The sequence below is a fragment of the Populus alba genome, chromosome 16 (genome assembly GCF_005239225.2).
Source record: "Populus alba chromosome 16, ASM523922v2, whole genome shotgun sequence".
NCBI classification, from domain to species: Eukaryota; Viridiplantae; Streptophyta; class Magnoliopsida; order Malpighiales; family Salicaceae; genus Populus; species Populus alba.
In genome coordinates, this window is record NC_133299.1 from 2,718,051 (window position 1) to 2,738,622 (window position 20,572).

The 20,572-nt window shown below is 34.0% G+C and overlaps 2 protein-coding genes across 2 annotated transcripts; both read right to left on the bottom strand.

Moving 5' to 3' along the window:
* Positions 1–4,301: 4,301 nt before the first annotated feature.
* LOC118033270 (DNA gyrase subunit B, chloroplastic/mitochondrial) lies at positions 4,302–13,233 on the bottom strand. The gene is made up of 21 exons (XM_035038198.2): positions 12,997–13,233; positions 12,559–12,703; positions 12,378–12,458; positions 12,145–12,258; positions 11,459–11,515; positions 11,066–11,167; positions 10,526–10,676; positions 10,065–10,141; positions 9,694–9,804; positions 8,946–9,016; positions 8,624–8,765; positions 8,131–8,229; positions 7,882–8,010; positions 7,623–7,737; positions 6,912–6,979; positions 6,488–6,601; positions 6,272–6,388; positions 6,085–6,138; positions 5,882–5,987; positions 5,244–5,374; positions 4,302–4,663 (listed from the first exon to the last, which is right to left on the bottom strand). The coding sequence occupies exons 1-21, from the start codon at positions 13,134–13,136 to the stop codon at positions 4,595–4,597; spliced, it is 2,193 nt and encodes a 730-aa protein (XP_034894089.1). The 5' UTR covers positions 13,137–13,233; the 3' UTR covers positions 4,302–4,594.
* Positions 13,234–15,395: 2,162 nt separating this feature from the next.
* On the bottom strand, positions 15,396–19,962 carry LOC118033269 (microtubule-associated protein 70-1). The gene is made up of 11 exons (XM_035038197.2): positions 19,586–19,962; positions 18,998–19,083; positions 18,541–18,606; positions 18,285–18,455; positions 17,964–18,134; positions 17,694–17,849; positions 17,436–17,582; positions 16,846–16,917; positions 16,240–16,761; positions 15,961–16,136; positions 15,396–15,625 (listed from the first exon to the last, which is right to left on the bottom strand). The coding sequence occupies exons 1-11, from the start codon at positions 19,827–19,829 to the stop codon at positions 15,607–15,609; spliced, it is 1,830 nt and encodes a 609-aa protein (XP_034894088.1). The 5' UTR covers positions 19,830–19,962; the 3' UTR covers positions 15,396–15,606.
* Positions 19,963–20,572: the final 610 nt, after the last annotated feature.

Consider the following 20,572-nt stretch of genomic DNA (forward strand, 5'->3'; position numbering starts at 1 on the left):
CGGGATATTTTGCTTTTTTCATCGTGTCTCCGTATGTTTCTTTTATGAGAATAAGGGCCAGAGTTTTTTTTTTCTTTTTTTTCTGTGCATCCTGCTTGTGCATGCAATACCGGATAGAACCGGTCTGTTTGTTTTTATATTTTAAAAAAATTTTAAAAATTTTTAATTAATATATTGATATCAAAAATAATTTTTAAAAAATAAAAAAATATATTATTTTAATATATTTCTAAATAAAAAATACTTTAAAAAACAACCGCAACTACATTTCCGAACAAGTCACAAGTGACTCCCTTTTCACAAAACACTTAGATAAAAAATAAAAACTGAGATATCAAATCAAATTCAAAATATACATTATTATTTTATTAATTAAAAAGAGATATTTTATCGACGAATTCTATATAATTAAGACTAGCATGACTATACAACTTAATAAAAACTTAAAGTCTTAAAAATGAGCATGACAATTAAATAAATAAGAAATTTTTTAGTGCGTGCATGCATGCATGCCTGGTGTGAAAATAATTAATCTCTCCCTATAAAGATGGGTTTCATGCTTTTCTCCATCCAGTTTTCTCCCAAGAAGATATTCAGAAGAAGTTATTTGTTTTTTTAGTTATTTTATGTCATGTTTTTAATTTTTTCCTATTTAATTTAGAAAATCAAATATTATACTTAGTAATTTTATTTTTCCTATTTAGTTTAGTAATCTCTAACAAATTATTTATGATGGTTTTTGTCTTCTTCAAGATAGACCTGGAACGGATATAAATTGAGTTATTTACGACTTTTAAAAAAAAAAAATCAAATTATTAAGGTTTTTGTGTGGTAATTCTTTCTTGTATTGTTTTTGTTTGCGTCAAGTTCTCTTCGTAATCATTACCTTTGCTGTTTCGTTTCTTGACATCTTTCTTCAAAAGTTCTTGAACAATGAATCCACCAGCTCCAATTCTCCATGATTTCATGAATCTGTGGCAAGTGAAAAAGCAGATAACGGTTGACGAAGCACTCCCCACCATGGTTGATCTTCTGTTGCCTAAGCAGCAGGTCGAGGAACACATTATACCACACTTGTCAGCTCAATCTCGAGACATTCTAGGGTCAAGGAGGAGGACAAGAAAGGTTGACATTCCAGTGTATGATGATGATATAGGAGAAGGGTTCGAGGGAAGCACAGAATTGGAACTTGAGAAATCTGGTGGAGAGTACTTCCTGGCAAATTGGACGCATGTTATTATGAGAAGGCGAGCGATGAGAGGGAGACAGATTCAAGCAGGCGACTATCTTGTAATGAATTTCAGATCAGATGGAAAGTTTCATATCTCAATAGAGAAAGGATTTTGATCAAATGTAAGAAACCTTTCTAGTATGAGAGAAGGACAGATTTTTTTTTAATGAGGGGCATGCAGCAATAAAATATTTAGTGAGAAAAGCTCCAGAATATTAATTTTTTTTTTTTTTTTTTTGTAATTTTGGTTCATCATCTTCATTGCATTTATTAACACTTAACACATTAACCAACACCTAGATTGATTTTTCAAAACAAATTAAAGAAACTTTATAAAAAGCCTACGTACTTTGATTATTATTATTATTATTAAACCTTCTCTAAAAAACACACCACATAAAACCCCTACAACATCATCTTTTATTATATTCTGAAACTGTGAAAATATTTGAGGGACATCTAATATTTATTTTATAAATTAATTGCCGCTCAAATCAACCCTAGAGTCGTGATTCAATATATATATACACATGCGCTCACCCTTGCTGGGAAAGAGATTCTTGATTGACGCAGTGGCAACCGCAATTCCAGCATATACCATGTCTTGTTTAATGCTCCCTAGAGGTTTCTTGAGTGAATAACGGAGTCATAAGTAAGTTCTGGTGGGGTAACTCGTCCATGGGCTCAGGTGGTATGTTTGTGACGATAGAGATGTGAGTATGTGGAATGATAGGTGGGTCCTGGTACGGGGAACTTCCAGGTTAGCTCAGTCAAACCACAGCAATCTCGAGTTATTTTGGTAGCTGATTTGTTCGTCCAAGACACAAGCCAGTTGGACACGAGGTTGTCGAATAATAAATTGTTCACTAGGGAGATGAGGTTAATCAAGTATTGAAGATTCCTATTGGCGTGAAAGAGGTGGACGACAGAAGTATTGGCACTTCCATGGAGTTGGAGAATATCCAGTTCAAGCCTGGGTACAATGTGCTTAGAACTCTTGACGAGGAGCAGCAAGCTACCGGTGGTTCTAACCATCCATCAACCAACAAGGAGCTGTGGAAAAGCATGTGGAAGCTGGGAGTTCCGCCAAAAACGAGGAACCAAATTGGTTTAAGAAGGTAGAGTGACGCATTCGATCTGCAGAATTTGCGAGAATTATGCAAAGGAGACTGGTAGCAGAGAGTAATATAAACCATTTTTCTTAAGTTTTCTAATGAAGACAGGTTTTTTTTATATGATGTTATTAGATTTTTAATGACCAAATACATAGTAGTTTGAATCTAACTAATCTGTACAAGTTTTATACTCGAAGATAGTATAAAATCATTTTTAAGATCCCGTCTAAAGGTTTAAGTTTTTGAGATGAAGTATTTTAATGATCGGTGGCTCGAGATTCTTGAAACATTGCTAGAGAAGGCACAGTTGGCAAGTTTGGAAGGCCAGGAAGGAAGGAGTTTCATTTTCAGAAGGAAAAAAAAAAAAAATTCCTGATCCTATGAAGTGTGCTGCGAAGGCAATGAAGGCAGCAGCTGACTTAATTGATCTGACTATAAATTATATCTTTAATATCACTTCTCCTACCCCAATACAGTCCTCAGTACTGGAGAGTCCATTACCAAGTGTGTCAAGGATTTAAATTGATCATATTTATTTTTAAAGATTAGCTAAGTTTTGTTTGAATTTTTTTTAAGCTTATATTTATTTAATTTTATTTTTTATCACTTGATTAATTAGAGACTAAACTCTATTATTTTTATTTATTTACTTTTTGTACTTTTTTTCATTAGTTTTTTAAATAACTCAAGTTATTCTAAGTTTTTTTATTATTATTTTTTGTTAAATTTTCTTTAGCTAATTTTTAAAATTCATGTTTTTTTATTCTATCCTTCAATATTTGAAATATTTTTTTCTGAATAATTTGTAAAATTAGAATTATGCTTCAATTTCACCCCTCTTTAATTCTATAATCTTTTAAATTATATCCTTATTCTTTTAATTATTATTTGTTTTGTTTAAAATAATCTTTTAAATTGTTTTCTTTACAACTTCATTCTCCTTGGATTTTTTTTCTATTATATTTGATTTTTATTCTTTCTATTGTTATCTTTTTTTATTTGACAAGTTTTTTAAATTTATATTTTTTTAAAAAAATTTTATTTTTTCAAAATTAAATTGATTAAGAATTAAGTTTTATGATTCAACCCGAGTCAATGATTTTTTAAGTTGTGAGTTTTAAAGAATAAACCAGGTTTAGAAAGTTTTTTCAAGTTTGCTTATTTTTTCCCCTCTTTTTAAATTGATTTTTTATCTTTTTTATTAAGACTTTTGCTTTGAACTTTTTATTGTTTGCATTCTATGAGGTTGATCCCAAATTAGTACTAGAATCATTAGTTTTAAAAGTTAACATAGATTGATTTTTGTTTTTCTTGTTTTTTTTTTATAAATTAATTCATTTTAATCTTATCTTTTAATATTTGATTTATTAAAAATTAATTTTTAAATTCTCTTTTTTTCTATTGAGTTTTTCTAATTATATTCTTACAAGGTTTGCGTGCTTTTTTTATTACTTTTTTAAACATTGAATTGTTAAATAATTAAAATTTATAATTTTATTCAACTTTATAATTTTATTCGATTTACTTTCCAACAATTACCCTGTTAACATGGCAATATTAGAAATAAAACATCTTCATCCAAGAAGCTTCAATCAAGTTTTTTCTACTTTATTTTTAATCATATGATTTTTTATTTTTTATTCTTCAACATTTTATTTACTAAAAATTAAACTTCAATTTTTTTTTTCTTTTAATTTGCTTTTGAGCTATCATATTCACATTTTAATTTATTAAAAATTAATTCTTAAACTATTTTTTCTGCTTTCTTTTCTTTATATCCAGTCACAAAATTTACAAATTCACTTGGTTTAACTATGGTTTTTTTCTGTTCTTTTTTTTTTTAATTTCAATTCTACCCTTCATAATCTAAATGGACTCAAGTAGAATTCTCTCTCTCTCTTTTTTTGTTAATTTATTTATTTTAGTTGTTTTTTTAATATTATTTAAATTAACAATTGAACCAAAACCTCAGTCTTGAACTCTTTTTTCCTTTGCATTTTTTTTTTTTACATCAAGAAAGAATTTAGTTGACCCGCGCGCCACAAATCTAGTATAAATCCTAGATTAATAGAGTACAACGTTCATCAACTTAAATACAATGCACGAACCACCTACCCAACTTAATCAATGGATTAACACCGAGATCAGGAATATCAGATGTCTCTGTCAATCGCATAGCCTAACCAACAGTGGCTACCAAAAAGCTGTTTATCTGTGTGTCTGTGAGCAGCATAAAACCTTCGTGGAGTCAGATATCCAAATGATCAACGTTAATCATGCCTGCCGCATTCTGAATAAGTTCCTTGCGAAAATCCACCTAAAAAAAACATAAACATGGAACATGATCACCATGGATTAGTAATAGTAATACCACCAGTTACATGATCTAATTAGAGTGATGATTGGCACTTCAATGGAAGGGTCTTTCATGCATTGCTTGTAACGCAACTTTTAAATGATTTTGGCATACGAGTGAGGTGCAAATTTAGCCAAGCAAGCAATAAGTAGAAACACACAAACAAGCACACATGCATAATATATACACAATGGAAAGGGGAGCATAAAATGTGACAACTAGTCCAACATACGATTCCCCTGAAAACTGCTTTGGTGTTTTATTATTCAGTTGTCTACGTAGAAAAGACAAGTTCCCTGAAAATTCACAAAACTTCGTTTTATCACTGTTTTGATATATTATTAGTTTCCAATCTCTTTTGCACTTAAAAAGCTGCAATTAACTGTTTGTAAGACTGAAAGGTCCCAAATTCAATTTTTATAAAAGAAAAGGCTATCAAACATAGCTCCTTGATAGCTTCTTCCAGGCCCCAGCAAGTTAATTCCTTTACTGTTTATTGTAATTTGTAACCAGAAACAGACGTGTGCACAGTATAACTAACCCGGGTACCCATTAGCGATGAAAAGACAATATTGGCCTCTGCTGCATCTTCAACTACTAATTGTTTGAGCACCCTTCGCTCTGGATCCATTGTTGTTTCCCACAGTTGCGCAGGCATCATCTCCCCCAAGCCTGTATTTTACCCACATGTTAGGATATACAAATCTTTAAATAGAAAGTTATTAATAGACAAGATCTTCCAGAAAATGTTCTCTCATATGAGAAGAGTAATCGTTCTTTTTTCAATGTGAATTTGTTTAGACTTGAAATTTATGCACATAAGCTCTTTGAGGTTCTGAAGATATTAGAAGAGGGTGGGATGTATATAGGCATGTGAGGATCAGTCGGATGGGGGCAACATGCAAAAGCTTGGCACCCTTTTCCGGATAAGTATGTCATATTGCATTACATGTCACACCAAATAGATTCAGTAACATCATTATTTTTCTTACACTATAGAACATGGAAAGCTGACTTCCATGTCAGCAGTAAGAAAAGAATGCTCATGAACATATGTGTTCTATAACAGCTAGTCATTAACATTAGAAAAATTAAATGTAATAATGCATAGCTAGTTGACAGAATGAATGGAATGCAGGGGCAAGGCTCATGAAATAGACAATAAATTTGTGATCTTACCTTTGAACCTTTGAATGTTATATGATGCATTTTGAGGGAATGACCCTTGAATCTTTTTGAGTTCTGCGTCATCAAAACAATAGTAGGCCTGCTTTCCCCTCTCAACCTAGTCATGTCAATTGGGAAAATGAAAGAAACAGATTAGCTCATTTATTATTATTTAAAATCAGCTCTCATGGGATTCGTCATGTAGTCAAACAAACCTTATAGAGGGGTGGCACACCAACATAAATGCAGCCTTCATCAAATAAAGCTCTCTGTGCAAAGAACAATTCCATAATTGTGATTTCAATTGCATATTCTTTAAGGCATTTATATGCTGTTCATCCCTGTCATTTATTTTATTTTTAAGAGCAAAAAATTGTGGAGACAAATTTCTCCAAAATCTACCTGATATCTATAGAAGAAAGTCAACAAAAGAGTCCGGATGTGAGCACCGTCCACATCAGCATCTGTTAAGATGATGATCTTATGATAACGTAGAGCATCCTTTTTAAAATCCTCCCCCTATAACCAAGAAGATTTCCCAGATGAACTAAGAAAGCAGTTCAGAGAAGAAAACACAAAAAAGGGGAAAAAAAAAAAACAAAGATAATAAAAATTTACCTTCACTCCAAGTCCAAGACCAAGTATAAGATTCTGGATCTCTTCATTCTTGTACATTGCTGCCTCGTCTCTTCTTTCTATATTTAGAATTTTACCCCTCAAAGGGAGAATAGCCTGCGGTAATGTGTTTCAGTGAAACATATTCTAAGCCATCCCAAGGTAGAAACAGCAACACCATTATCCCAAATGAGTTTGAAAATTGGGATAATAAAACTGTTCTCGAGCATTGAGATTTGAGACATTATAGTTGATACAAGCTCATTCCCATGTGAGTTTGAAAATTGGGATAATAAAACTGTTCCCAAGCATTGAGATTTGAGACATTATAGTTGATACAAGTTCATTCCCATGAAAATGGGATGAAGTATCCCACATGTTTCAGCAATTGCCTGCAGATTAAAGGGCGCACATTTAGCACAATTACCTGAAAGCGTCGATCACGGCCCTGTTTGGCACTCCCTCCAGCTGAATCTCCTTCAACTATAAAAATTTCTGCAAGCATCAAAGAGCAAAATTAAATAACATGTGAAAAGACCAATGAGATCAACAGATTTGTATTCTGAAAGTTCCTCCAAACTCAACACAGAATATGGTTTTATCATTTGCCTACTTAGCAAATTAGTAATGCTTAGAAGATTAACCAACAAAAATGTTCACATCTTGCTGAAGTGGGTGCTGAAGGATCATTTAGAAACTAATTGATGGCAATCGTTGACTTTTAAGCATTATCAAAGCCATGAAACTTGCTTCCAAAAATAAGACATAACTGTACAATCTTGATCACCAACAAGCAACCAAAGATACTAGCATAAACAAACAGTAGGGGTGTGGGGTGATTACCATACCAATGATGAATCATAATGCAAATAACTCACTCTGCTGCATGTTTAAGTGCAAGCTCTCAAGGATCTTTCTTAAACTAATGTGCCAGGCAATTAATCAGTAATCCAACCATGTTGGTAACTGATAAATGCTGTCCACATGATTGAACAAAGGCAAGACCACTCAAACAAAGTGAAAAACACAAGATGTATGATCGTTGTAATTAGAATTTCTTAAATCTCAGGAAGGCCAAACAAGTTTCATATTAAAAGAGCAAAAGGAAAAGAAAAAAATATATATATAGAACAGCTACCAGATTCTTCAGGATCTGTAGAAGAGCAATCAGCCAGTTTTCCTGGAAGAGATGATGATTTCAATACACTTTTTTGTCTCACCAATTCCCTAGCCCTCTTTGCTGCCAAAGCTGCCTGTAATAAGAAAAATAAAAATTCAAGGTTTAAGACCAGCAGAAACATGACATCTGAGTTCTTAGAAATGACTTTTTTTTTACCAGAATGATGAGTGATTTACAAGAGATAATGAAGAACAAAGAGTGCTAACAACAAAGTTACCTTAAGAGCATTTAGAGACTTTGACAGGATTGAATCGAGAACATCAGGATGCAACTCCAAATATTCAGTAAGATACTCCTGAATGGATTGCTCTACCACTTTCCGCACCTCCGGATTTCCCAACCTTGTCTTTCAGACATGGAGAAAAGCCAACAATGGAAAATATAAGCAACTTAGGAGCCTGGCAACACCAACAATAAGTTGGACAAATCATCAGCACCTCAAGAAAATTATGATGAATGGGCATACCTTAGTTTGACCTTCAAACTCCGGGTTTGGAACTTTGACGGAGATAATACATGTCAATCCCTCCCTTACATGTTCACCGCTTAAACTCATATCCTTATCCTAAAAAAAAAAGGACAAATCCTTTATCATAGTGAATACAACTACGATCAGCAGTGCACCCCATCAATAATGGCATAGGCTACATCAGGTCTTTTTATTCAAATCTGAAATGCTCCATGGCCCAAGACCATGTTTTGAAAGCATCTTATGCCAAATGAACTAGGTCTTTGTTCCATCTTCTGATTGTAAAAAGATAAGTTTGCATTTGGACCTTTCTCTTTTACATGAAGGGCAAGGCAGATTATAAAATTTTTAGGAGGCAGAGGTAAATGAACAAAGAGAAATGGAAGAGGTGAGAGGGAAAACCTCAAAGATAGTGACTGAAGGTAGCAAAAATCAAGAAAATGGATGATGAGATTCAAGAGCTCCCAACAACATGCCAAAAGGGAAGTACCTTAATGACCTTTGACTTTTTCCCAAGGTTATTGAGAGTTCTTGTTAATGAAGCCTTTACACCATCTATATGTGTGCCACCATCAACAGTGCGTATGCTATTAGCATATCCCAGGATTGTATCTGAGTAAGCATCAGAACACCTAGGAAAGGCATGAGAAAAGTCAAATCACACAGGTTATCGGAGGAATGGCAATCAATAATAAGTAAAAAGTAGTGTTCCATACAACAATTTAGAGACAAGAGACAATAACATCCATGATGCACGTGGACAGGAAACCAATATTGAGAAACAGCATATACACTGGTAGGTAGTAGTTTACCATTGGAGAGCCATATCAATTGCAATTCCATCTACTTCTTTTCTGAAACCCAGAACATCATGTAGCGGTTTCTGGATCAAATAACCAATAGTCAACATCCTATAAAACATATAGACATATCCGAATGAGGTAGCCATATCCATCTTATAAATGTTTTTATGCCATGTTCTAATAACCTGGTGTTATTAGGATGCCTCATGTTTCAAGGAGTTGCTGGGTAAAAGGCAAAACCCAAAGGCAGATTATTGTCACTTGCATGGATTAACAGCATGTCTCCACATCTACCCTAACAAACCAATAAAATGCATGAAAAGCAAGTCCCATCTTGGACTCCAAACCACTCATGTTTATCAAAACACCCACACTATGTCTCAACCTACCAGGCACCTAAGTATGTGTATGTGTCAAGAAATGTAAGGATAGAATGCGGTTTGTCTTCAATTGACATGGCCTTGACATCACCAATCTAAATCTATGATTTGTGAGCAATTCACCAGACAGGGCAGATGGAGTATGCCTCTTAATTGGCCAAAAGAAAGTCATAGAGTTTGTTTTTTTGGTCTTCTTTCCCTTGATAATTTTTTTTAGTCCTGGATTATAAATTATTAGAACCTAAGTATCATCTTTCTCCCACCACGATTTATAGAAGGCTCTGAGTTTGCCAACTAGCTAAAAGAGAAATTATAACAAAACAAGAAAGTAGGAATCACAATAACAGCCAAGATTGTTGGTCAAGAATCAATGGTACCTTATCAGTATTTAGCCAATTCACATATTCAACCAATCCACCTGCATAGAAATGTTCATCGAACTGATTCTTCTCTGGATCATTATCCTCTTTTTGCAAAGAAATAGTCAGCTGCAAAGGCAAATCAAGAAGTGTCAGCATTACAAATCGAGGAAGAAGCATTGCATCAAATTTCTAAACCATCCAACCACATGAAGAGAATAGGTTAGCCAGGATCAATTATTACCAAATAGAAAACCCATTTGTGATGAAAAATAAAAAGTTGAGATCAAAGCAACAATTCAATTAATCCCAAGTAGAAAACCAATTCATAATGAAAAATACGAGATCAAAAGGATCAAGGTTGACATAATTACAAGTAACAGTTCTACCTTTGGGTTTAAAAATGCAAGCTCCCTAACCCGTCCGCCTATCGTGTGGTAGTCAAACTGAATCTCAGTGGTGAATACTGCAAAAATATTAAGGAATCAACCATAAGAAAACAGACTTCCAGATTATTATTTTTTAAAAAGGAAGAATGTTGTATTAAGAAGAGTAGAAAATATGCTATTCACTATGAAGTATTATTTTTTAAAAAGGAAGAATATTGTATTAAGAAGAGTAGAAAATATGCTATTCACTATGAAGGGGGGGGGGAACGCAAAGAAAACTAAAGTGAGACGTGCAGCCCAATACTGTTGAACACCAGAAACTCCTCTAAAAGCCCTTGAAGCATTGCATAATGAAGAGATAATATTCTATCCCATATTGTAAACTAACATTAAAAGCTGGTGAACGAAGCATAGAATAACAACCATCAAAATTATAAGTTTTTCTAAAAGTTAAGGATAACCTTCTTTGTCAGGCCAAAATCTGATGTGAGTCCCTTTACGTTCCTTCGATTCTACTGGAAGTTCAAGGCATGTTAGAGTTGTTACAGGGTTTCCACGAGAATATTTCTGTTGGTATTGCTTTCCATCGCGCCAAACTGTAACTTCTAATTCCTGTGATTTGAGACATGACAGATTTTACAAAATTCAACACATAACCAAGAAGGAAACCTTAGAAGAAAGGCATAGCATGACATGGTTAGTGAAGAAGCTCAGAAACGATCAAATAAAAATTTCCATGCATCTCCATTGTTGCAAATAAGGAAATTTCATTTGCTACAAAGGGAATCCCACAGACATTGCCTCAGAAGACTTGTTTCACAGATTGCTTTAAGCCCATGATAATGATAGTAAAATTTTACAAAATCTGTTTCCTTCTTAAACTAATCCACCTTAAGGAAATAAAAAATTAAAATGTAGCTCAGAGAGAATCCAAAATCTAAGAAAAATCATTTTTTGATGAAAAATGACTAAAAAAGTTTAATTCATAAGAGAGGACACACCTCAGACAAAGCATTGACAACAGACAAACCCACACCATGTAGTCCACCAGAGACACTATATCCACTGTTAGAACCACCAAATTTTCCACCAGCATGCAAGACCTGCAAAATATAAAAGAAGAGTACTTTTGAACCATAATCTATTACATGAAAATAAGATGAAGAAGAAAGAGGAAAAAATTGCAGTAACAACTTATATAAACTACATTAACATTTACTTGAATGTTTAAACTATAATTTTTTTTAAGTACAGATTTCATTGAAAACTCAGCAAAATGCAAGTACCATGCTCCTATCAAGCAAAAAATGCATTCAGCACCTTAAAACCCTTTTATATGTATGATGGATAAAAACATTCATAGTTTAAGATGGGCAGATGCCCGTGCATTTTACCGTTAACACGGTCTCCAAGGCAGATTTCTTTGTCACTGGATGCAAGTCAGTAGGAATCTGCAATGCAAGTAAAACAGAGAAGCATGTTATCGTAGCAATAAAATGCACAATGAAAGCTGGCATAAATGACCAGAGCCTCTAAAACAATCATCAAAAGAAAATTATTGTTATTGACAAATAAGTAAACTTCTAGAAAAGGATGGTAAGCACTAAAACTCAATTTGAAAAGTGAAAGCAGGTGCATTGAAAAAAGAAGAAGAAGAATGGTCTGGAATGACCTCTTGTTGTATGATTATGTGTCATTTAGGTCCACATAAAATGAAAAGACAATAAATAAATAAATAACGTGATGGTTTATCAAACTTCAGTCACAAAGGTTTCAGCTCAAAAGGCACATATTGAATTATACTCTAACAAGTGCATCAAATTCTTCAGTCACATTCAATAGCATGAACTAATAATATTCTCCAAACTAATATTCTCTCTGATCCACACAAGCCCTGGAATAGATTGCAGATCGCTGCCTAAAAAACAATAGGAAAGTAAAATGCATATCCATACAAGGCAAAGTATATTGGAAGTTTATAACTAGATGAAAAATATAAATGCCATATCCTCTTTCGAAATTACATACTTCCATTATGCAAGTTAATGGCAATAGCCAAATTAACAAAAAAGTCTCATACCCCACGCCCATTGTCAGTAATGCTAACAGAATTATCCGAATGTAGAACAACATTTATTGTTGAAGCATATCCTGCTTGGGCCTCGTCAACAGCATTATCCAATATCTCATAAACCTATTAAGAAGAACCGATTAACAAAAAAAAATTTCTTGTTTCCAGTTTACCTAAGATAAACTGAGCAAAGTAGAAAATAGCATCCACAATGACAAAAGAAAGGTCACAATAGAAATCACCAAATGATGCAAACCACGTGGTCCTGTACTTCCAATGTACATCCCTGGCCTTTTCCTCACAGGCTCCAATCCTTTCAACACCTAGACATATCAAAACACAACTTTTCAAGCCCTCTTTATAACAAAGCTTCCATTGCTTACAAATTACTAAACAATGACTTGTGTTAATGTAATTTTTTACCTGGATTTGATCAGACCCATAAGCTTTCGAGCCCGCGCTTTCTTGCTGCGATTCAGTTGCCACGCTAGTAGACATGAAAGCTCTTGGTGAAACCCCATTTTGCACCAAAAATCTACTCGGAACCCTCTTCGCTGGAAAACTCACCCTATAATTACATAAAAATAAATGAACAAATAAATCAAAACTTTAAAGTTCAATTTTTAAAACTCTAGAAAAAAACAAAACCCCATTTCCACTCAAAAAAAAGTTTAAAAGTTCTTAACTTATATTAAATTATAACAAAAACCCATTACTTTTTTCCTCTCCTTTCCCATTTTTCCACCAACAAACGAACTCAGAAGCACCAAAAACGCAATATCTACTTCATTTTTTTCTCGTTTGTAGGGAAACAAACAGAAACCAAAAAATAAAAGGAGAGAAACAAATGAAAGAAAATACCTTGAGTTGAAGGAGACTGAGGGGCGGGAGAGAAAAGAGAAAGAGTGAGAGCAAGAAAAAGAAGAAGAAGCCATGGAAGCTCGAAGTAAAGAGAGATAGTGTCTGCTGCTGTTATGAGGTTTTAGAAGAAGACGCGCCATTGTTTTTTGGTTTTATTTTTTTTAGGGAGCCGAAGGCAGGCAGGTAGTCTCTCTTTTGTAGATAAATAAAAAACTGGTCGATTTTCATTTCCCTCCTCCTCCTTGTGTCTGAAATTCTTAGGGCTTCAATCTCTAGTAACTCGTATATGTAATGTGGCCCATTGGGACCAAGGCAATGAAACCAAGTTTGGGCTTTGAAATAAAAAGGTGTTGGGCTGGTTTGGTTCTTAACAAACAAGAACAGTTATTGTTCCTCGATTGAGAAACTGACTCAATCACCAAGTCATTGAGTAAATTCTAGGGTTGTTTGGCCAACTATCTTTATTAAAATTATAGAGTTATGTTTTTATATATATATATATATATATATATTGAACAGATTGGATTTGAGTCGAGTTTAATTGAATCAACTAGATTATTAAATACATGGTCAAATCAAATAAATTTTATTAAATCAATATCCTATCTCATTCAATTATAAACTAGATATTAGCTCTAAATCTTAAAATATTCAAAATAATATAAAATTGGGTAACATTTAATAATTATGATCTATAAAATAAATTTTGGTTATTGTTTTGAGAAAAAAAAAAAGATAAAAATAGTGAGAATAGAGGGAGACATTTTATTATTATTATTTTAAAAGAAAACAAAAATTCATTTTAAAATTGGCTTTGGTGACATATTTATTTGAGAGCTTAAAAATGTTACATGGTTAAAAAGAAATAATAAAAAAATATTAAATAGTTTTTCTTAGAAAATGAAACTACCAAATATTTTAGTTAAGACCCGTACAAACCTAGACCCGGTATACTTAAAATAAAACAACCGAAGTGAGTTAATTTTAAAATATTTTTTATTATTATTAGTAGTAGCTATGTAATTAAATATTAATTAAATCTCCTCAACTTCTGATGGTGGTTGCATTAACTTTGTCCATCAGGCAACCGTAACTCTCACGTGGACTTGGGACACAGCGAGTTGTCTTCATAAATTTTCCAGAAAAAGGCTCCCCGCTGTCACACAAGAATCCATTGTAACTCCGATCAGTACAGTCGATGAGAGCTCGACACACAGCCCTAGTCGTGGTTTTAAGAGCTTCGCCACCAGACACCAAGACGGTAGGAGGAGTTTCACCGTCAAAAAAATATGTTGAATTTTCTTGGAGCACTGGTTACGATAAAAGGACAGCCTGCGAGAAGCTGAATGATGCAAGGATCAATGGTGATTTTTTTTCATTTTTTGTTTTCACAGCAGAAATATTTTTAGACAAGTTCTTCTGGTATCAAGTATTTTTCAGGTCAAGATTTAAATAGAACATTCGTGTGTAAACTATTTCATCCTTTTAAAATATATTATCCTACAGCTTTCTAAAAAGTTTGCACCCTACATGATAATAATAGAAGAGCAACTCTAGATGCATGACAATGATGATCGTCTAGGAAGGAGCTATTTTTAAAACAAAATTTATTAAATTGAGGATGCTCAACATCTATAAAGAGACAATTTAATTACTTTCATAATCAAAGACTAATTAATTAGCTTTAATGAATTATAATAATTAAGTTATAATTTAACGCTGGATTAAGCCTGTTTGTTTAACGTTTTCAGCATTTTTTTTTGGTTCAAAAAATCAAGTTGAGTAGAGTAAATAAACAGGGTGTTAGTTAGACATCTTTTAAATAACTCATTGTTTATTTAAGCTTTTCAATAGATTAAACAAACAAGATCTTAGTTAGATATATTTTAAACAACCCACCGTGGATCTAGAGAAATTCTATGGTATTATAAAACTAATTAATAATATCTTATTAATTACTATTTGAAATGAACTTTAAAGAAAGAAAGAAAGAAATACATGTGGGATAATAAATAGCATACAATTAAGTTGGATAAAATGTAATTAATATTACAGTTAAGTAATGATAATTTTTAGTTAAAAAGACCACTCTTTAATTAGTGAAGTGACACGACAGGTTAAACACCTTAGACATTTCGATTCATTTTAATCCATCTTCAAATGTATAAAATGAGATTTTAAATACTATATATATATATCGAATGGATACCTGTTACGAAATATTTTGGGCATACCGAATAAAATGGAACGGTATGAACAACCTTAATATAAAGTTCAAACATTTTAATATATATATATATATATATATATATATCATCATCCAATTATAATTCTGGTTGCTGCTGCAAGTTGCCATTATACCTCGAGAGAGAGAGAGAGAGAGAGAGAGACTTTGTGTGTTAAATTAATGGCACACTGACCTTAAAGACTCTTTGATGTTAATAATGTTAATACAAAAATATACAAGACAGGATGTCCCTTGGAAACCTGGAGTCAGCTTCAGAAATGGAGACAGAAGAACAAAAAAACGGCGAAAAAACATATTGACTGCAAATCCGAATAATCAAGCATGCCCTTGTCTGGTCATTGTCTCACTGTTGCATCAATAGCCTACGAATTTCTTGCACTCCTGGAAAAGACCAATAGTAAAAACAAATAATTTCAGGAAAGTTCTTTACTGGAAAATGCTTTGCTTTGATGAGCTGCTAGTGAATTCTCCACGAGACAAAGATCAGTTGAAGTGTACCAAGCATAGAATTTGAAGATTTTAGGATGAAGAGATTTCAGTAATTCAATTTTGCACTTGTTAATCTCGGTTCTCATTGGATAATGAAGAAAAAAAGCATTAATCATGTGGCGACACCTATCTTTATGCAGAGCAGACTAGCCAAAAAAAACAGTGTCCCAACTGCCCCATATCGTATGCAATCCAGATTAAAACTCCATTGCAAGAAAGAACATTACCTTGAGGAGAGTAACTGAGAAGCCCTGGGAGCACTGCCTCGTCGCGTCCGGTGATCGTGCTCCTTGCTAACTCGCATAGCAGCAACTTCTTTTTCCATTGCAGCGACTTCCCTTCGCATCTTTTTTCCCTCAATTTCCATTGCTTTGTTCAATGTATCGACCTTCTTTGCCAACATCTAATTTATCCATGTCCAAAACAGCAAAATAAATTACTGACGGATGATAGAGAGGAGGTCCTTGGGAGATGTAAAGGGATGGCTATATTTTATATTTCCTCACCTCAATTGCATCATCCTTGTCCTTAAGGCTTTGGTCTTTTTCATGGCAGGCTCTCCTCAGAGTTATAACCTCTTTCTGCAACATATCATACAAAACTCCTGAAACGTAATCTTCATGGTCTGATTTTGATTTTTCAATGGATGTTTCATTCTCAATCTCTCCAGTCTCAGTTCTCTCAGTAGTTTGAGTAGGATCAGAGGCTTTCGGAGGTCCATTATCTTTACCAGCTGCACCTACAAGCAACTTATCATCTAGTGATCTACTACCTCCATCAAATGATCTCGATGACATCTTAGCATGTTTCAATAATGTGACAGCATTGTTGGGCCGTAGAGAACCAGCTTGTGAATTTGGGGCTTTCCTAGATAAATAACCATTGGAGGACAATCTGGAAAAATTCTCCACTCCACCAAGAGATTGACGTCTTGAAGGCCCGTTGCTGGTGTTTCTTCCTTCACGGGAAATGCTATTTGGTGCCTTAAGCCTTTCCTCCAAAACCCTGAATCTTATATGGTATTTTTCCTAAGCAAGCCATCAATCAGCGTACTGTTAGTAGTGGTTGATGGAGCACAAAAGGAGATAGTTTAACAGAATGGGTTGACTTACTTTTAATTGTGCTTCTGCTTTGGCAGCACGCTCTGCAACTGCCAATTTATCACGAAGTTGTTGCATTTCCCCCTGGAAGAATACAGAAGATTGCGTGATCAAATATAATACAGTCTTGCATTATCCCCAAATTTTTTTTTTGAAACAGGTAACAGAGCACTTATTAAACTTTCAACACAAGACATCCCAATATATTTGCAAATTTGAGAACTAGGCAACGAGCTATGGCAGCAGTTAACTGTATTTCAAGAGAAGCCTCTTCCCGGTTGAACTGTTTTCAGGGTTCGAGTTTTGCTTTATCCCTAGTAATGGAAACTCATGAAAAACTTTTCTTAAGGTAGAGCCTTTGCTTGTCTACCAAAGAGGGGCAAAGATAGAAAGTGATCACTTTTAATCCTGCCATGTGTCAAGAAAGAAATTTGGCATATCTGTATTGGTCACAAGCCTCCCCTCCTGTTAGTTGATAATTATAACCAAATAAAACAGATTTTTTTATCCAATTCAAATTCACTTACTTGTAGTTACTATGCTAAATTATTTCAGAGATCCATAACAGAGAACCAAAAAGGGAGATTGAAATAGTAAGAAACCTGAAAAAATCTTCTTTCTTCAAGCCATTGCTTCACAGGCATAACCTTGTCATTACCATCTTTCCACTCGTTTGCAACCACAGTGGCTACCCTGTTCGCAGAGACCTTTGCACGAGCTACTTCCCGTTCCAAAGTTTTTCTCTCCCCCTGTGCCAGCTTAAAAGTCAGAAGCACTTCGGAGAATTGTGATAAACTCATAGCAACCATCAATATTGTGGAAGAAAAGAAGTCCTGAAATTAAAAGGTAGTGGTCATTACGTTCATCTCTTGTACTTTTCGCTGGTAATCACGCACGGCATTAGCAGCAGCACCTCCAGCCAAGACAGCCTCCTCAAGCTCACGAACAGTTTGCATCAGCTTTTCAACTTCAGCGACCTTTTGCCTATGCATTTTGTCTAGGATTTTGTTCTCCTCCTGCAAGCATGCAAGAAATGTTAAACTGAATAGTCTGCGATACCATTGGCAGTTCATGGAAACTGCCTTCATTTTCACGAACAGCCTGCACAAGGACAACTTTAAAAGATGAACCTGGCATATCTCAATCTGTTTCATGAGCTCTTGATTTTTGTTTTGCAGGTCATCAACCAGGGATGCTTTCACCAGAGCAATCTGAACAGTTCTCTCAGCCTCAAGGAGAGCAGCTTCCTTAGCTTTTGTGAGCCGATCAAGTGCTTTATTGTCATCTTGCAATTTTGCTACCTAAAATATCAAAGACCATGCATAAACAAAAACCCTCATCAGCATTCATTTTAGAACACGAGACAAGAAATTCATGACAACATTTCACAATACTACTCTCATATCCATATCTAATATTAACTATTTTCTCCACGAGTTCAAAAGATATACCTCAAGCCTGGCCAGCTTAAGTTCTGCCTCCAGTGGAGCAATGATGGCCTCAATAGGAGGCATTTCGTCATCTTTTTGAGCAGCATGGACTCTTCGTAGCGTGGCTTCTGCAGCAAATTGTGCAGCCAAAGCTGCTTTTTTCTCATCATTTATTTTCTTAATCTCAAGGTTCTGCAAATGATAATGCACTCCTTATTTTAAGAAGAAAATGACTTGATAAGCTTTTCAGGATGCAAACCCAATAACTTCAGAATACCTTGTTTTCCAAAAGAGCTTCAGTAGCTTTAAGCTTTTCATCCACTTTATCTAGCTCATCAGTAAGCTGACATAACAAAATCAAAGAAAGGAATAAGCATCTTCATTCCTTGCAATGTCTATGTAACTACACATCTTTCATCACATCAAACTCTAACCCATTGACATTTCCGACATCTGGGATCTAAAACTCCACTTTTTAACAGAATATATTACATATAACCGTTAAAGCAAACAAGTAAAAAAGCATTGACATGTCAACATATCAATTGACACAAAACTCGCATTCTCAATGTTTTCAAAACATGAACTTTTAAGCTAATTAGGCAGTGAAGGAACTCGCCCATATTTATGCTCTCAAAATCAATGCACTTGGCGATACAATGAGCAATGCAAACTTCAATTGCTGATCTAAAGAGCAAAAAACTCTGAGGGGCCTGGATATCAATATATATCACCTCTTCGACTGCCTTCTCTTTCGATCGCTCTGAATTCTTCAACGATTTGATTTCCGCAAGTGCATCTCCCAATTCCCTATCTTTATCTGTAAATACAACACACAATATCCCACCATTCCTTCATTCTCTATTTAAAGCCATCACCAACTACAGTCATTGACACAAAAATGAACCCTTGTTTTTATTACAAATTCACACATTGAATCGTTTTTTTAATTAAATACACTTTAAAGTTCTAATTTAACAAAAATTCAACTCCAAATTCTGTATTATTCTTGTTTCAATTTCTCTAACATCACCAAATCCAATCTAAATTCCAACAATAACGAAGAACGTAAAAATACAAGTTACTTTATCGAGAATGCAGAGCGATTTTCCCGAGAAAACAAAAATTTTCCGGTAAGATGAATGGTTATTATCACCTCGAAGTAGTTTAACACGAAATGCAACTCCAAATTCTTTACTATTATTGTTTGAATTTCTCTAATATCATCAACTCCAAAAAAAAATCCCAAGTTAGGTTAATTTTCTCGAGAAAACAAAACTTTTCCGCGAAAAACAATTAATGATTATTATTACTATTGATACCTCGAAGTTCGTTTTCGAGGCGGTTAAGTTCGACGCGAACGGGATCGGAGCCGTGTAAGAGAGTGATGATTTCATCGACATCAGAACCGGCTCGAGAGAGAGCTGTAATACTGTTCGAGTTGTTGTTCGCATTTTGCTTGACCGGCCTCCGTGACTTGAACGAGGCCGACGTTGTAAGTGTCGGCTTCGGAACAGGATCGGCTTCTCCGTTGCTGATAATGTGGCGGGGGTTGTTACTTGCCATTGGAGAAAAAGAAAAGATCCGGTGTGGCTCAGCTCATGTAAAGATGGCTTTTAGTGATTAGTGAAGTTGGAGAGAGAAAGCGAGAGTTGAGGATTAATATAGAGGAGATTAATGAGGGAGGGTGGGGGTTTAGGCGGGGGTTTAAATGAGAGAGAGAAGCTGGTTATTAATTAATTAAAAAGCTGTTAAGACCGTGAGTAAGAGAGAAAAGGATACTGTGTTTTGAGTTTCCATGCCTTTAAATGCACCTCCACGTCTCTCTGCTTAACACGTCGCTACGAATTGGATAAAGATAGTTGAATTTATTTTTATAGTGGTGGTGTTCTTCAGTTTTGGTTCGTGTACATCAAGACTGAATTTATTTTTTTATTAAATTAGTTATCTGTATCTAAATTGCTAAATTTATGATAATTTTTTAAAATATTTTTTATTTGTATCTAAATTATTTTTTCCTCTTTTTTAAAAAAGGAAATTCATGGTCAGTTTAATTAAATTAGTTATCTTCTTTTTAAGAAAAAAAATTGCTTGGTATAATTTTCTATTCACATCTAAGATAGAAAAGGAGATGAATATATACATATTCCTATTGCACGATGAAAGATTTTAATATTTATAATATAGACTTGTCAATTAAAAAAATGTTTTGTTGTTCACATGTCAAATATGAATAATGTTATGTCTAGTAAAAAAAAACCTTTAAAAGAGTATTCAAATTATTAATTTAGATGATAAGTATGTTTTTT

What these genes read in the sequence shown, in the direction of transcription:
- LOC118033269 (XM_035038197.2), bottom strand. Translation starts at nt 19,829, where the DNA reads ATGGCAAGTAACAACCCCCGCCACATTATCAGCAACGGAGAAGCCGAT. An exon ending in AAGAGAAGGCAGTCGAAGAG is followed by an intron (nt 18,607 to 18,997) that starts GTGATATATATT and finishes TTGTTATGTCAG; the next exon opens with CTTACTGATGAGCTAGATAA. An exon ending in AACAGATTGAGATATGCCAG is followed by an intron (nt 17,850 to 17,963) that starts GTTCATCTTTTA and finishes GCATGCTTGCAG; the next exon opens with GAGGAGAACAAAATCCTAGA.
- LOC118033270 (XM_035038198.2), bottom strand. Translation starts at nt 13,136, where the DNA reads ATGGCGCGTCTTCTTCTAAAACCTCATAACAGCAGCAGACACTATCTC. An exon ending in CCTTGGAGACCGTGTTAACG is followed by an intron (nt 11,168 to 11,458) that starts GTAAAATGCACG and finishes TATATTTTGCAG; the next exon opens with GTCTTGCATGCTGGTGGAAA. An exon ending in CATCGCTAATGGGTACCCGG is followed by an intron (nt 4,664 to 5,243) that starts GTTAGTTATACT and finishes TGTTTTTTTTAG; the next exon opens with GTGGATTTTCGCAAGGAACT.